Genomic DNA, 16,818 nt, shown 5'->3' with positions numbered 1-16,818 from the left:
GGTGGTGCGGGCTCCACTGATGGAAGCTGCTTTCCTGCGATTGCACTCCATGTCGACGTGCTCACTGGTGGTGAGGACTTTACCCATGATGTACTGGGCCATATCCTCTACTTTTTGCAGGATTTTCCATTCAAGGGCGTTAGTGTTTCCATACCAGGCCGTGATGCTTGTAGCTTACAAGCAGTGACCTGAGCAAAAGAGTTCAGGTTGCTTCCCCTAAAGAATGGCGGTGTGGCGCAGATGGTAGAGCCGCTGTTTCACAGCCCCAGAGTCCCAGGTTCGATCCTGACCATAGCAACGCCGTGCACGCTCTCCCTGTGATCGGGTGCTCTAGTTTACTCCCACATCCCAAAGATGGGAGGGTCGGAGGGCTAATTGGCCAAGTTGTCCCTAGGTGTAGCTGATAGGTAGAATCTGGAGCAGGTGAATGGATATGTGGGGAGAACGAAATGGGATCAGTGGAGCGTTATTGTAAATGGTTTCTTGATGGATAGCATTGATTTGGTAGGCTGAGAGGCCTGTTCCCATGCTATATGACCTTGCTGCAGATCTTTCACTCAGTGAAGATGGGGCAGTTTGATGGGGAAGAATTACAGAGGCTCTGGTGATTTCTTAGATATCAGTGGTAAGTTCTTTACACAGAGAGTGGTAAGTGCATGGAACACTGTGTCCATGGTGGTGCTAGAGCCAGATACATTAGGGACATTTAAGAAACTGTTTAGGTTGGCACATGATGATAGAAAATTGGGGAGAAAGTTCAAAAAACTGAGGTGCAAAGGGGCTTGGGGGTCCTTGTGCAGGATTCCCCAAAGGTTAATTTGCAGCTTGAGTCGGTGGTGAGGAATGCAAATGCAATGTTAGCATTCATTTCAAGAGGACTAGAATATAAAAGCAAGGATGTAATGTTGGAGCTTTATAAATCACTGATGAGGCCTCACCTTGAGTATTGTGAGCAGTTTTAGGCCCCTTATCTTAGGAGGGATGTGCTGACACTGGAGAGGGTTCAAAGGAGGTTCACGGAAATGATTCCAGGATTGAATGGCATGAAAAATGGATCAGCCGTGATGAAATGGTGGAGCAGAGTTGAGGGCCAAATGGCCTAACTCTGCTCGTATATCTTATGGTCTAAAAATGGAGGGCTGATGAGGAGGAAAGGGTTGGATTGATCTTAGAGGTCAACACTAAATTGTGGGCTGAAGGGCCTGTACTGCGCTGTCATGTTCTGTGTTGTAGGATGTAATTTTTTATTTTTGCAGGTTGCAATGTAAAATATTCATCAATAAGTGGGGAACTGCTTCGCGCATAGTTTGCAGTAGAAGATGGTAAAATGTGGCCGGCAGATTTTATAAAGTACCAAATAATGGAGTTTAAGTCCGTGCCAGTTTGATAGCAGCTAACACCAGTCAATATCTGAGCTAATCAGTGCTACCTTCTAATGTAACAACATTCGCAAAATATTGATCGAAGTGTGACTTCACTTGGAAGCCTGCGTGAGGCCCAGACTGGCTGCACGCCTTCTCGTGGTAATGTCTGGGCTCTGCTCTCTTTAGAGACTGGAGTAGTTTCCTCTCCCCAGCGTAGGAGGAGGCCAGTGAAGGAAGGTCTTGCAGGCCGCACTTAAAGTAATCTTCATGAACAACAGGTGGCTGGCTGGTGTTGCCATGGTGACAGGAGCCACCTTCATCCTTGTACTGATTATGGGCCATGCAAGCTGTTGGTAGAACAGATGAAGAAGAGAAACAGATTCTTATCATATCTCCTCTGATTTGTCCTTTCTGGGGCTTGGACTTGCTGTTCCTTAGTGGAGCATTAATTTTTGCACTGATTCCCTTTAAGGCTGTAGGATGGATAAAGTATTTTGAGAGCTGCCCTGCTTTTAAATGCAATTGGGTTTGAGTCTCTTCCACCACTTGGTAAGAGCAGGGCTCTTCTGTGACCAAAGCTCCATTTCTGCACTGCAGCTCCAGATCCATCGAGACCCTCCCCCCGGCAACTGTTCGCTGATCTCGGCCATCTGATTCCCGATCCTGTGGTTCTGTGGGAATGGAGTTCCACAATTCTGCCCTTCCTCGTTTGCTCAGCTCTGTCACTGGGTCATTTCCCACTGGTCTGGACTCACCCAGCGCAAGAAATTTTTCATGCTCAGTTCTTCTCCCTTCTCATTCAGGATAAGATGAGGCACAAGAGATTCAGCGGGTGCTGGAAATCTTGAGCTCAACACACACGTGCACAAAATGCTGGAGGAACTCAGCAAGTCATTCAGCCTCTATGGAGGGAAATGAACAGTCCTGATGAAAGAGTCTCGGCCCAAAACATCGACTGTTTTCTCTCCACAGATACATCCTGACCTGACCTTCAGCATTTTCATATTTTCAAAGCACTGTGCATTTATTACATGTACGGTGTACAGCCCTAAAATTCGTCCTCCTGCAGGCAGCCGTGAAACAAAGACACACCATGCAACCCATTCAAAGAAAACATCAAACAGCCAATGTGTGTAAAAAAAAAGAACACATTCTGTGTGCTATATACTCACTCTTTGGTGTTTGTACGATTTGTTCTTCTTTTCACGCGTTGGGTGCTTGATCAAACCGCAGAGACCCTGAAACTTTCCAGGATCCACAGCCACCAAGTAAATTCAGTCGATAATTGCAGGCCTCAGCACCAGAGCTGATTTCGCACCGAATCGTGCCAAATGCAAGAGAAAAGAGTAACCTGAGACACATGGAACATGAACCGCAGAGTCCTCCAAAAACAAGTCCACAACCACGGAACGGGTTCAGCACTGAGGACATTAAACCATAGAGTCCCACAATCACGTGCCACGCCGAGGCGATCAAACCAGCACCTTCCTCTGGCAGCAGCGAGAGCCGGACCGGTCAAACACAGGCAGACGGTGCTGAACATCCGTTCTTGCCCTCATCGATTTCAGTCTTGCTCAACGCTTTGATTGACGAGGAGTAACGGAGCTGACCACATTCTGGTGTTCGGAAACGATGGCCACAGCCTCACCGAATTCCCCAGGAGATAGCAGGAGCGCCAGATCGCCCAGTCAGCCCAAAGATACATCATGGAAATGAAGTTTACAGACTGCAATCGATCACAGTTCAGGAGCAGTTTTGTGAGCTGTCTGCAGAACGTCGCTGTGGCTGCTGGTGCCATCTTCTTTGATCATTTGTTTCATAATATAATTTAGATTATTTATTAGTCATATGTACATCGAAACAGACAGTGTTGTTTGTCTTAACAACCAACTCAATCTGGGGATACGCTGGGGGCAGCCCACAAATCTCATCACATATTCCAGCAACAAAAACAAGACCAACCCTTCCCCTACCCAAATCCAGGTCAGGCTGCCTCCAACCTCCCAACCGTAACGCCAGATTCACAGAGATCAGGCTTCAACATCCGGACTTGCTGATCTCAGGGCCTCTTGTTTCCTGTTTTCGACCTCTAGGTTTCGACCTCAGGACTCACCAATCATGGGCCTCCAACGTCAGGACCTGCTGACCATCCTCAGCCCTCGTTCTTAGGGTCTGCAGACCTCAGACCTAGATCCTTAGACCTCCGTCCTTGAGGATCGCTGGCTTCCGACGTCCGGTTCCTTCCCGTAATTCTTCATTTACTGCCCCGGCCTCTCACCACCCTCCTCCCTAACGTGACCCCTGACTTCTCTTGCTGTCCCCAGGAAGCATCCCTACGAAGCGAAATAAACTAAGTCTGTGCTAGGAACCTGACGGGCATCGCAGAGCCGTGAGCTCGGAGGCCATAGGAATCGGCAGATTGGCAATTAGGTCTAAATACAGCTTCCCCCTGTCCGATGACATGGAGATGATGGGCCCAATGGCCAGATACCCTGCCAGCAATTCCATGAAGTCTCTGGCAGACAACGATTTTTCACTGCAAGGGCTCCTCATCACAGAATGGGAAAAATAATCCGCTTAAGCAAAGCCGATTTAAGAAGAAAACAATGTAATATGGAAAAACAGATTTTTTCTGCTGACCAGTTGAGCAGGAGGCTAGGTTAAAACCAAGGTGGATGACAGCCCAACAAGAATCCAAGGTAACCAAGGCTTTCAACAAACAATCTGCTGGTGGAACTCAGCAAGCTGAGCAGTGTCTAGGGGGGGTGCAGGTGTGTGGGGGGTGGGGGTGGTGGAAGAAATTGTGGATACTTTGGGTTGAAACCCTGCACCAGAACTTGACCTGACATGTCGATAAGTCAGCCCTGAAGAAAGGATTCGAGCCAGATGATTGAGAGTTCCGTTCCTCCCACAGACGCTGCATGACCCACTGAGTTACCCCAACGTTGCTCTAGATTCCAACATCTGCATTCCCTTGTCACAGAGCCATAGAGTGCTGCAGCACAGAAACCACCCCTTCGGCCCATCTAGTCTGTGCTGACCTGGTCCCATTGACCTGCACCTGGACCATCGGCCTCTATACCCCTCCCATCCATGAACTTACCAAAACTTCTCTTAAATCGAACTGGCAGCTCATTCCAGACTCTCACCAGCCTCTGACTGAAGAATTGCCCTTCAGGTTCCTCTTTCATGCTTAACCCATGACTCCTCGTTCTAGTGTCACCCAACCACAGTGGGGAAAAAGCCTGTTTGTATTTATCTGTGGCCCTCTTAATTTTGTATTCCCCTGACAAATCTCCCCTCACCCTCCTAAGCACCAGGGAATAAAGTCCTAACCTATTCAACCTTTCCCTATATCAGGCCCTCAAGTCCCAGTAATGTCCTTGTATATTTTCTCTGCACCCTTTCAAGCTTTAGTGATAACTTTCCTGTAGGTAGGGGACCAGAACTAATAATCCAATACTCCAAACTCACATTCTACACAATACTCCAGATTAGGCCTCACCAGCACCTTTTACAGTGGCACCATAACTTCCCAACTCAGTGCCCTGACTGATGAAGGCCAGTGCCCCTGAAACTTCCTTCCCTTCTCTGCCTACCCAGTCGCCCTCTAAACGGAATGGTCGCTCGTTAGTAGAGTCCCTGCGTCACAGGCTCCAGAGGCCCCAGTTCAATCCTGACCTCCAGTGCTGTCTGTGTGGAGTCGGCACGCTCCTCTTTAGGCCTTGTGGGCTTCCTCCAGGTGCTCTGTTTTCCTCCTACATCTCAAAGCCTTGTGGCTTGTTGGGGTGAATTGACTGCTGTGTCGAATCAGTAGCAAAAGCCAAACTGAAGGGGGTATTCAGTGGGTCTGTGGAGGCAAAGGGTTGTTGCTGATTCAGGTCACGATCCTGCTTCAAGGGGGACGTCACGTGATGACGTAGGATCAAGACGTGGAAATCCAGCTCTCCTGTAAAAAACCAGTAAAATAATGTTTAAGTGAAGAAAAGTTAGTAAATACTTTTAGAAATTACTTATAAACTACTCAGGATTGTCTTCAGATATGCCTCCTAAACAGAAGCAGAAGAAAACTACTATTTTGAAGACAACACAAGTTGGAAAAGAATCAAGGCCGGCCGCCATGAAAGAGCCCCGGGCTCAAGTGCATTTTACCTTCGGCGATACAGAACAGGAAACTGCGGCAGCATCAACCATTTCCAAAAAAAAAGAGCAACAGGAATTGCGCATGCGTGAAGCAAGGAGCATGCGCAAACACGAGCAACCCAAACTACAAATCCCAGCTATGATTGGAACTGAAAGTGAAAGTGAATATGAGGTGGAATCAGATTCTCTGGATAAATCAGACGAAGATGAAGAGACAAACAAAGAAGAGCAACAGGAAGAGGTTGGAGGTGATATTGGAGACATAAAAAAATCTTTGGTGCAAATAATGCATAAATTAAAAGCATTAAAAGTAATAAAAAAGATATTAACGATATGAAGATTATGTTTGATAAAATGATGAAAAGACAGGACAAAATGGACAAGAAAATTTAAAACTTGGAAGAAACAATGGGAGACACCATTGATAGAGTGAATAAAATGGAAGATAATATTTCTGCCTGGACGTCAGAAAGAAAACGGTTGTTGGAAAAAGTGGATGTACTTGAAAATTTTAGCAGACAAAATAATATTAAGATTGTTGGACTTAAAGAAGGTATAGAGGGAGAGGATCCAATAAATTTTTTTCAAAAATGGATTCCGGAAATTTTGGAAATGGAAGAAGGAACCCAGTTAATTGAAATTGAGAGGGCTCACAGAGCCTTAAGACCAAGACCTCAAGTTGATCAAAACCCACGCTCAATCTTGATAAAATGCTTAAGATATCAAGATAAAGAAAAGATCCTGAAGACAGCTGCCCAACATGCCAGAAAGAGAAACGGGCCATTGGTGATAGAAGGGAAAACAGTTCTTTTCTATCCTGATATAAGTTGTGACCTTTTGAAGAGAAAGAAGGAATTTAACCCAGCGAAAAAAGTTTTATGGGAAAAGGGTTATAAATTTATATTGCACCACTCGGCAACCCTGATAATTTTTTTGGATGATGGAAAAAGAAGATCTTTTACTGATTATCGGGATGCGGAAGAATTTGCACAAGAACTTCCAAATATTCGCTAACCACAGCCAAAGATTTAAAAGTGAAACGGATTAAAGATGAAGACAGGGACAGTGAATGCAGTTGATGGATGTTTAAGGACAGAAGAATATTTAAATATATTCTTAATTATATGATACAGGGGGAGAAAGGTAAAAATTTGAGAAATATTAATCGAGAGTAGTGATATTTTTTCTTCTCTTATATATACTTTTTTATGTTACGGGGGAGCTGGGGGAACTTCGGATTGATTGCTATGGGATTCATGTGTGTAATCATGGTGATTACCATGACCCATACAACGGAGGGGGGTAATGTTGTGGTTTTTTTTATTCACAACATTAGTAGGGGGGTATTTTGTTATTTTTTTTCTTTATAATCTATTTTTCTTTAATCTTTCTTTGCCTGGACAATCGAGGGAGACACATAGCAATACGGAGAATTTTTAAAAAGATTTCCCAAGGTACTATGAAAGTTGAAAAATTAGGTATTACTATAGACTGGAGTAACCCTGTTAAAAATAATGACTAATTTACTGAATTTTTAAAGTTTTAATGTTAATGGGCTTAATGGACCGGTGAAAACAAAAAGAATTTTAACATACATTAAGAAAATGAAAATAGATATAGCTTTTAGCAGCATTCCACTTGAAAAAATTACTTATAATTTAAGAGATAAATATGAAATATTTCTGAAAATTTGGTGCCTTTATTTACAAAAGATAGGATTAAATATATAGGTGCTCCGAAGATAAAATTATTGGTTATTTGGGGAAAGAAATAAATATATATACTAAAGCTATTATGAACTCCATGGAGCATGTGGGGATCTTCCGATATCCAGGCATTCTTTCTTTCTTTTTTTTCCTCTTTTTTTCTCTTTCTACAGGGATATGTGAGGGGGGATGGGCTGATAATTTTTTTTCCCTTCTGTAACCATTTGAAAATTCAATAAAAAAAAATTATATAAAAAAAAAGATCCTGCTTCAAGACTGGCATCTGTGCACACATTGGGCCAGTGGGACTGTCTGCACGTTGTGTAACGATGACATATTGGTGCTTGTAGGACCCATCTGGGTAGATTGGGTCCAGAATTCTATGTGTGTCAGACCAGCTATGTATGGGAGATCTCTTATCCTGAAGGACGTTAGTGAACCAGATTGAGATGTATGACAAGTTGTCCTCTCCATGTCTGCTCTATCGAGGCCTTTCAATATCAGGTAGGATTCAGTGACTCCCTGCTTCCTCAAGGCTTCCTCCCCCTCTGCCTTTGTACGATGCTGGGTTTTGAACTCCAGGGAATCGTTAACTCAGGCTTATGGTTTCCCTGTCTAGTACTTTAGCCACTGACCCTCAGTCCTGAGGCAGTATCCCCAGGCCTGGACACTCCAGTCAAATGCTGCAGCCTCTCAGTAACATTGAAGGACTCCGAGGTCTTTACACATTCATGTGAGATTACATCTCATCTCTTAAACCCAGGAGAAGATGGGCCATTGAGTGTCCTGGGGCAGGGAGTCAGGACTTTTGACGGGAGGTAGGATCCTGTTGGTTTATTGGCAACAATTACATAACAAGTCAAGTCAAGGGTGGCACGGTATCACCCATCTCATGGTAGTAATGAGAAGAGGGCATGTTCCAGATTTGTGTACAAGATATTAAGAAGCATAGATGGAGACGGTAGCTAGAGACCTTTTCCCTGGGTGGAAATGGCTAATATGAGGGGGCATAACTTTAAGGTTATTGGAGGAAAATGATGGCAGAGAGGAAGAAGCTGTTCCTAAAATGCTGAGTGTGTGTCTCCAGACTCCTGTACTTCCTCCCTGATGGTATCAAATAGAAGGGAATGTGTAGGACGATAAGGGTCCTTAATGCTGATGAAGCTTTCTTGGGGCACTGCCTTCTGAAGGTATTCTCGATGGTGGGTAGTTTTGTACCTGTGAAGGAGTTGGCCGAGTTTACAACTGTCGGCTGCCTCAATCGATCCTCTGCATTGGAGCTTCCATACCTGGCAGTGGTGTAACCAGTCGGAATGTTCTCCTCCATACATCTGTAGAAATTTGTGAGTGTCTTTGTGACATACTGTACCGAATCTCCTCAAGCTCCCAATCAAATATAGCTGCTGGATCGCCTTGTTCATGATTGCATCCAAACTTCCTGCCACTTAAGATGTCTCTCTATGCCACCGTGTTACTGACTGAGGTCTCGGTGGCCTATCTTGGGTCTGGTGCTGGAGGCGACACGCCACTAACCCCCTGTCTGCCTCTGCAAAGCGTTTTGTGACGCGAAAGGGGGAGGGTGTGGAAATTATTACTGAGTGTGCATTTCTCCTTCCCCTCTTACAGGAGGTGTCCCACTGGTTACACGTGTCTGAAGGCGGGGAGGAACCCTGATTATGATTACACCAGTTTCGATACGTTTGGCTGGGCTTTCCTCTCGCTGTTCCGGCTGATGACTCAGGACTTCTGGGAGAACCTCTACCAGCAGGTCGGTGGCTGAGCGTTCCGGTGCAGTGAGAGACTCAGAGGGGGGCCTTGCTGGATATGTGTCTGCGCGTTGGGAAAGAGAGGTGCTCCACGGTGACCACTGGCATTGAGTAACCCCTGACCGGAGGGTCCACGTGGGGAAGGGATGCCATTATCCTTTCAGCGGCAACACATCTCTACATGCTGAGCTCTGTGGCTGCACAGAGATTCTGCAGATGCTGGAAATCCCAAGCCCACCACACACAAAATGCTGGAGGACCTCAGCAGTTAGGCAGGAAATAGAGTCGATGATAGAGTCCTGATGAAGGGTCCACATGCAGAATTCCAAATGTTTGTTCCCCTCCCTGGATCCTGCCTGACCTGCTGAGCTCCTCCGGCATTTTGTGTGTGGAGTTCTGTTGGCCAGTTTGAATGCCCTCAAATTCCCCTCCACCTGCCGTACTTTCTTCACCCAGGAGTATAGGTTCCCGGTGGAGACGAGGGGGAGTGACGTGGTTGGTCACTGGGTCTTGCATATCACCTCTCCACGCACTCACCACCCTCCGTGTAAAGAAACTTGCCCCCCACATCTCCTTTGAACTTACCCCCACTCGCCTTAAATGCACGTCCTCTAGAACATAGAGCATAGAAATACAACCTACAGAGGCACAATACAACATAGGTCCTCAACCTACAATGTTGTGCCTACCTTTAATGTATTCCAAGTTCAATTTAAGACCCTTACCTCCCCATAAACCTTCCATTTTCCTATCATCCATGTGCCTATTTAAGAGCCTCTTAAATGTCCCTAATGTAACTGCCTCTGCCACCACCACTGGCAGAGCGTTGCATGGACCCACCACTCTGTGTAAAATACCTCCCTCTGACATCCCCCCATAATTTCCTCCAATCACTTTGCAATTATGACACATCGTATTCACTATTTCTGCCCTTGGAAAAGTCTTTGGCTGTCCACTCTATCTATGCCTCTTATCACCTTGTACATCTCTATCACATCACCTCTCATCCTCCTTTGCTCCAAAGAGAAAAGCCCTGACTCATTCAACCTTTCCTCATAAGACTCTCTAATCCAGGTAGTGACCTGGTAAATCTCCTCCACACCCTCTCTAAAGCTTCCACATTCTTCCTGTGACGAGGCGACCAGAACCGAACACAGTCCTCTGAGTGAATAGCCTGGTGTGAGACATTTTAACCCCTGGAAAAGCAAAAAGCAATGCTAGCTGTGTTCTCTCTTCTAGGCCCCTTGTAAATTTCTAAACCTAAGATGGGGAATGGCAGATTTCTGCTGAGCAGTGGGGGTTATTTGTCTCCGATCTGTCTCCCCCCGCCCTCACCAGTACTCATGGGCCACTCTTGTCACTGAATAGTCAGATAGCAACTTACTGGAGTTTTCCTTCATTTTCTGTAACTTTTCCCTGCCTGGTTTAAATAAAACACTTATTAAAAAAAAGTAGTGTTGGGCTCCAATCTACTGGTTTGCCGGGAGTAACATTAAGAAAGATTTTCTATCATAGAGCACAGTCCATAGACCATCTCTTTAAGCCCCTGCCATCAGGCAGGAGATATGGTAGCATTAGGACAAGAACTGTGACGATGGGAAACAGCTTCTTCCCCACACTGTGAGACTACTGAACTGCCTGCCACCATCTAGGTCTCATCATACATAAAGCACCAGTAGCACTGTATTGTTCACTTTTTAACTTGTGACATAAATGCACCTTATTATTCGTTGATTTATTTATATGATATTACTTGATGCAACACACACAAAACGCTGGAGGAACCCAGCAGGCCAGGCAACATTTTTACGGAAAAGAGTAAACAGCTGACGTTTTGGGCTGAGACCCTTCTTCAGGACTGTGAGGGAAGGGGGGAGGCGCCAGAATAAAATGGTGAGGGGAGGGGAAGGTGATAGATGAAGGCAGGAGGGTGAGAAAGGTCTAGGGCTGAAGAGGAAAGTGAGGAGAGTGGACCATAGGAGAAAGGTACCCAAGGGGGGTAATAGGCAGTTGAGAAGAAGAAGTAAAAGGTCACTTTAACACATAAAACACTTTATATGTTGTGTGTGAGTTATATGTACTGCATTGTGTACCTTGGCCCTGTGGAACTTTGTTTCGTTTGGCCATATCCATGTTAACATGAGTGACAGTACACTTGAACTTGAATGGACAGTACAGGGAAAGGTCCTTCAGACCGCGATGTCTGCAATGAGCACAATACCAAGTTAAACTAAATGTATTTGCCTGCACAGGATCCATATCCTTTCATTCCCCGCTTGTTCATCTATCTACAGCTTAAATGTCACTATTGGATCTGCCTTCACCAGCACCCTGGCAGCCATCTCCACTCTCTGTGTAAAAATAACTTGCCCTGCACTTCGTTAAACTTGCCCCTTCCCCTCACCTTAAATACCTCATTATCGTCCTTATATGCTGTGCCTTATGACATCATCATTATGTGCCGTGCCATATGAGATCATCATTATGTGCTGTGCTGCATGTCATGGGCGATCGTGGTCTTTCCATGACTGTGATTGTACTCAGCAAATTTTTCTACAGAAGTGGTTTGCCATTGCCTTCTTCTGGGCAGTGTCTTTACAAGACGGCCATTATCAATACTCTTGTATTGCCCACCTGGTGTCAGTGGTCACATAACCAGGACTTGTGATATGCACCGGCTGCTTATACGACCGTCCACCACCTGCTCCCTTGGGGGGTCTAAGCAGGTGCTACACCTTGCCCAAGGGTGACCTGCAGGCTAGCGGAGGGAAGGAGTGCCTTTGGTAGAGACGTCTCTCCACCCTACCACCCACTTAAATGCATACTGTCTAGTATTAGATAGTGCTAGATATTTCACCCCTGGGAAGATACTCTGATTGTTTATGCTATCTGTGCATACAAAATTTTGAGGGGTACAGGCTTTTTTCCACTGAGGTTGGGTGAGATTGGAATTAGAGGTCATGGGTTAAGGGTGAGAAGTGAAATGTGTAAGGGGAATTTGAAGGAGAATTTCTCCACTCAGAGGCTGGTGAGAGTGTTGAACAAGCTGCCATTATAAGTGGTGGGTGTGGATTTGATGCCAACGTTTAAGGGAAATTCGGGTAAGTTCATGGATGGGAGAGGTACGGAGGGCTGTGATCTGGGTGCAGAGCAATGGGACTTGGCAGATTAATAAATTGGCAATGACTAGATGGACCGAATGGCCTGTTTCTGTGCTGTAGTTTGATTCTCTGATTCTTTGGTGGGGAGCATGGACTCCCTTATTTCTCTGTCACCACCTATGCTGATCATTGTGACCTTGTCCTCTTGTTCTCCGGCCCACAGACTCTGCGCTCTGCTGGAAAGGCGTACATGCTCTTCTTTGTGGTGGTCATCTTCCTCGGCTCCTTCTATCTCATCAACCTCATCCTGGCCGTGGTGGCCATGGCATATGACGAGCAGAACCAGGCCACCATCGCCGAGAACGTGCAGAAGGAGAAGGAGTTTCAGCAGACGATGGAGCAACTTCGGATACAACACGAGCGGGTCAGGAAAGCACCTGTCATCTTGTCAGCAATAATCTTAATCCTTAATCGGATTTAATGTAAGACCATAAGATATAGGTGCAGAGTTAGCGCATTTGGACAGTTGAGTATGCTGCACCATTCAATCATGGCTGATCCATTTCCCTCTCAGCCCCAATCTCCTGTCTTCTCCCTGTAACCCTTCACACCCTGACTAAGCAAGGACCTATTGACCTCCGCCTTAAATACATCCAATGACTTGGCCTCCACATCTGCCAGTGGCAAAGAATTTCACAGTTTCACCACCCTCTTGCTAAAGAAATTCCCTCTCATCTCCATTCTAAATGGACGTCCCTTTCTTCTGAGGATGTGCCCTCTGGTCCTAGACTCCCCCACTACAGGAAACAGCCTTTCCACATCCACTCTGTTGAGGCCTTTCAACATTCAATAGGTTTCAGTGAGATCCTCCCCTCAAACTCCGGTGAGCAGTGTGTATGACCCAGAGCTATCAAACGCTCTTCATACGATAACCCTTTCAATCCCAGAATCATTTTCGTGAACCTCCTTTGAACCTTCTCCAATGTCAGCACATCCTTTCTTAGACAGAGGGCCCTGCTTTGTGACAAACTGCTCACAATACTCCAAGTGAGGCCTCAATAAGTGAGGCCTTACATCCTTGCTTTTAATGTGCTCTAGGATCCTGGGCGAACGAGGCTTGGCCAAACCCCGGATGATCCTTTACCAGTAGTTTGTATGGGTGCGTCTGAAAGCACGAGAGAGGCTGACGGAGGGGCGGTTCCATGAGATTGGCACAGTTGCTGATGGTGGAGCATGGAGCATTGTGGGTGCTCTGGAGGCCTTTGTTAAGGATGAGCACACAGGCTCGGGGCGGTAAAGCAACAGGAGATCGGAGACGGAGGGATTGGAGTGGCAGCGTGTGCATGTGTGTTTGTGTGTGTGTGTGTGTCAGCGCATGGCTGCATTTGTGCATGTGTCTGTGTGGGTGTTTATATCTGAGCAGAGATGTAAGTGTGCAGGTGTATACATGCACGTGTGCTTCTGTGTGTGTGTGTGTGTGTGTGTGTGTGCGTGTGCGTGCATGGGTTGCATTTGTGCATGTGACTTTGTGTTTCCGTATGCTTGTGAACGTGTATGCGACGGTGTGAATGTGCACATGTGTGCGTGCTCCCTGTTTACAGTATGCTGACCTTAACAGAGGAGAGGCGTGAATACTTTGAGTTAGTTACATTCATAACGTTGTCAGGAGTCACGTTCTCTGCTGTGACCGGATGCTTTATTCTGTTTACAACGTGAGTCCCATCTCAAAGGGCAGCAGGGATTCAGTGCAAAACTAAGATGCCTCTCTTTGTGGCATGTGTTCATGTAAATAACTGCGGATGTGTGTTCGTGCAGAGAGAGAGAGAGAGTGAGTGTGTGTGTGTGTGTGTGTATGTGTGTGTGTGTGCGTGCTGTTCTGGCAGCTGACTCCTATAAATAGTGGCAGACAGGTGCCAGGTTATGCACGGACTGCGAGGTACGTCGGGGAGCCCTGAGCCATTTGCAAGGTGCGGACTGGAGGTGACACCAGTCCAACGTGGAAAGCGACTGTACAGCCTCGTGTCAGGGAGTCAGTCCATCTCCCTGTGGCTAGCATAACGAGATAGATTGTGACCTCAGAAGTCCATCTTATCGTAGAAGAAGATGGTTCAATAGTATAGAAACTGTATTTGAGGCATAGTCATGATGGGCTGAGTAGCCTCCTCTGATCTTGTAAGGTTATATGATTTCCTACTACTTGAACCTTTTGACAAACTGTTGATGATATGGTACGGATTCTTGGTGAGCTTTCATGTAAATTGTGTTGTCTGAAACCTTCCCACAGGAATTGTCGAGACTGGGGCATGAGACTCGGTCAAGAAGTTCTTCCGAGAGGTCACACCTAAGTGCCAGAAGCATCAAGGAACGAGGCTTCAGAAGTAGGAATGGGAAAGAACTGGGAATATCAGAAACAGAGAAAGGACCAAGATCAGCATCTGAAGAAGGTTTACCCCGGAAGGTTCGTTCATTCATTTTGTGCCGTGGTGTATCACATGGTCGATCGTGGTTTTTCCACGACGGTGATTCTTCTTGGCAAATTTTACTACGGAAGTGGTTTTAGGAAACCACTTCTTCTGGACAGAGTCTTTACAAGACGGTTGATCCATTATCAACACTCTTCAGAGATTGTCTTCTTGGTATCAGTGGTCGTGGGACTCGCAATATGCACCAGCCTCTCATATGACCATACACAACCTGGTTTCACGTGACCCTGCTTGGGGTGTAAGCAGGTGCTACACCTTGCCCAAGGGTGCAGGCTAGTGGAGGGAAGGAGTGCCTTACATCTCCTTTGGTAGGGATTTCCCCGTAGGGTGGTTGTCTTATTGAAGGATTCTCCATCCTATTCATCAACTGCCCTGTGTTATTGACAATTGCCAATAACTTCTCCATGATGCTTACACAGAAAACTTGGAACCCCCGCCCCCCCCATGGAGTTGTAATTTCATTGAGTAGTACAGCATGAGAAAAGGCCCTTCAGCCCACCTCATCCATCCTGGCTAAGTCTCCAAAGTGAGCTGGTCCTATTTGTCAGCATTTGGTTGAAACCGCCAAACCTTTCCTACCCACTTTCCTGCTTAACTGTCTTTCAAATGACAGAAATGTTGTAAACCCAGTACTACCCATGGCTCAGATGCAACAGAGAAAAGAAGCTCGGAGTAACTGGGATGTTTCAGAGCTGGCTTTCCAAAAGGAATTGGAAAATGGTAAACTGTTTTATTATTGTCAATGTACCAAGGTACAATGAAAAGTTTTGTTTTGCATGCCATGCGAACAGATTTCTACAGATGTCACGTGGAGAACATTCTAACGGTCTGGTTCAATGTCTGGTATGGGGCGGTAGGGGTAGCACTGCACTGGATCGAAGTAAACTGCAGAGACTTGTAAATTAGTCAGCATCATGACACTAGCCTCCATAGAATCCAAAACAACTTCGAGGAGCGGTGCCTCAGAAAGGCAACGTCCATCATTAAGGACCCCCATCACCCAGGACATGTCCTCTTCTCATTGCTATCATCCAAGAGGAGGTACTGAAGCTCGAAGGCACACACTCAGCGATTCAGGAACAGCTACTTCCCCTCTGCCATCTGAATGAACATTGAACCCGTGAACACTACCTCACTAATTTTTTTTCTCTATTTTTTGCACTACTTATTTAATTTAATTTTATATATTTATATATATATATATACACACACACACACACACACACACACACACACACACACGTGTGTCGGAGGAACTCAGCAAGTCGGGTTATATCTATGGAAAAGAATAAAGTCGAAGTTTTGGTCTGAGACTGCTGAAGGGTCTGGTCTCAAAGCCATGTACTCTTTTCCATAGATGCTGAGTTCTGACATCCCCCCTATGCCTTCTGCTGAGTTCCTCTGGCATTGTCTGTGAGTTGCTATACATAATATAGTGTCACAGTTGCAGAGAGAGTGCAGTAGAGGCAGACAATAGGGTACAAGGCTATAATGAGGTACATTGTCAGGTCAAGAGTCCAACTTATCGTACAGGAGGCTCATTCAATAGTCTTATGACAGCAGGATAGAACCTGTTCTTGAGCTGAGAGATGTGTGCTTTCAGACCTTTGTGCCTTGTGCGCGATGGGAAACGGGAGAAGAGAGGGATCTTTGATTATGTTGTCTCCTGAGGTGGCAAGAAGTGTAGACGGAGTCCGTGGAGGGCAGGCTGGTTTTCATGATGTGACAGTGTGTTGACAGAGGAAAATCACTAGTCTGTAGGGAAAAAATTAAGGGGAGGCTGTGGAGTATTTGGCAAAGTTCTGTAAAGGGAGCCTGTGGCAGGCGTTTGCCAAATTAACAAGTTCTTCCTTAACCACCCAACTCCTTCAAAGCGAAGGAATATTGAGCTCAGTTCTCATCGCCTCATTATAGGAAGGATGTGGAGGCTTTAGAGAGTGTGCAGAGGAGATTTACCAGGATGTGGGACAAGCTTTCCACTGTGTCTCAGTACGTGTGACTATAATAAACTAATTGCTTGTTTGGTATGTGCCTGTTGTGTGACGTGGGTTATCGTGGTCTTTCCGTGACCGTGCTTGTTCTTGGCAAATTTTTCTGCAGAGGTGGTTTGCCATTGCCTTCTTCTTGGGAGTCATGAGGAGTGACCCCAGCCATTATCGACACGCTGCAGAAAAAGCCCACTTGTACGGTATCCGCAGTCTGCCTGGTGTCAGTGGGCGCATAACCAGGACTTGTGATGTGCACCGGCTGCTCAT

The 16,818-nt window shown here is 46.0% G+C and overlaps 1 protein-coding gene across 4 annotated transcripts in view; it reads left to right on the top strand.

Moving 5' to 3' along the window:
• The window catches only part of scn5lab (sodium channel, voltage gated, type V-like, alpha b), a 583,358-nt gene that overhangs the window by 319,529 nt on the left and 247,011 nt on the right, over positions 1-16,818 (top strand). For all 4 annotated transcript variants that reach the window (XM_073054976.1, XM_073054978.1, XM_073054975.1 and 1 more), the window contains 3 exons: positions 8,840-8,981; positions 12,304-12,504; positions 14,365-14,538. In XM_073054976.1, coding sequence (XP_072911077.1) covers positions 8,840-8,981; positions 12,304-12,504; positions 14,365-14,538 — 517 coding nt within the window. The remainder of the gene's footprint in view (positions 1-8,839; positions 8,982-12,303; positions 12,505-14,364; positions 14,539-16,818) is intronic.

Source organism: Hemitrygon akajei, chromosome 8, assembly GCF_048418815.1.
Source record: "Hemitrygon akajei chromosome 8, sHemAka1.3, whole genome shotgun sequence".
Taxonomy (NCBI): Eukaryota; Metazoa; Chordata; class Chondrichthyes; order Myliobatiformes; family Dasyatidae; genus Hemitrygon; species Hemitrygon akajei.
Note: the sequence above shows the minus strand (reverse complement) of the source record. Positions and strands in the feature narration are given on the sequence as shown.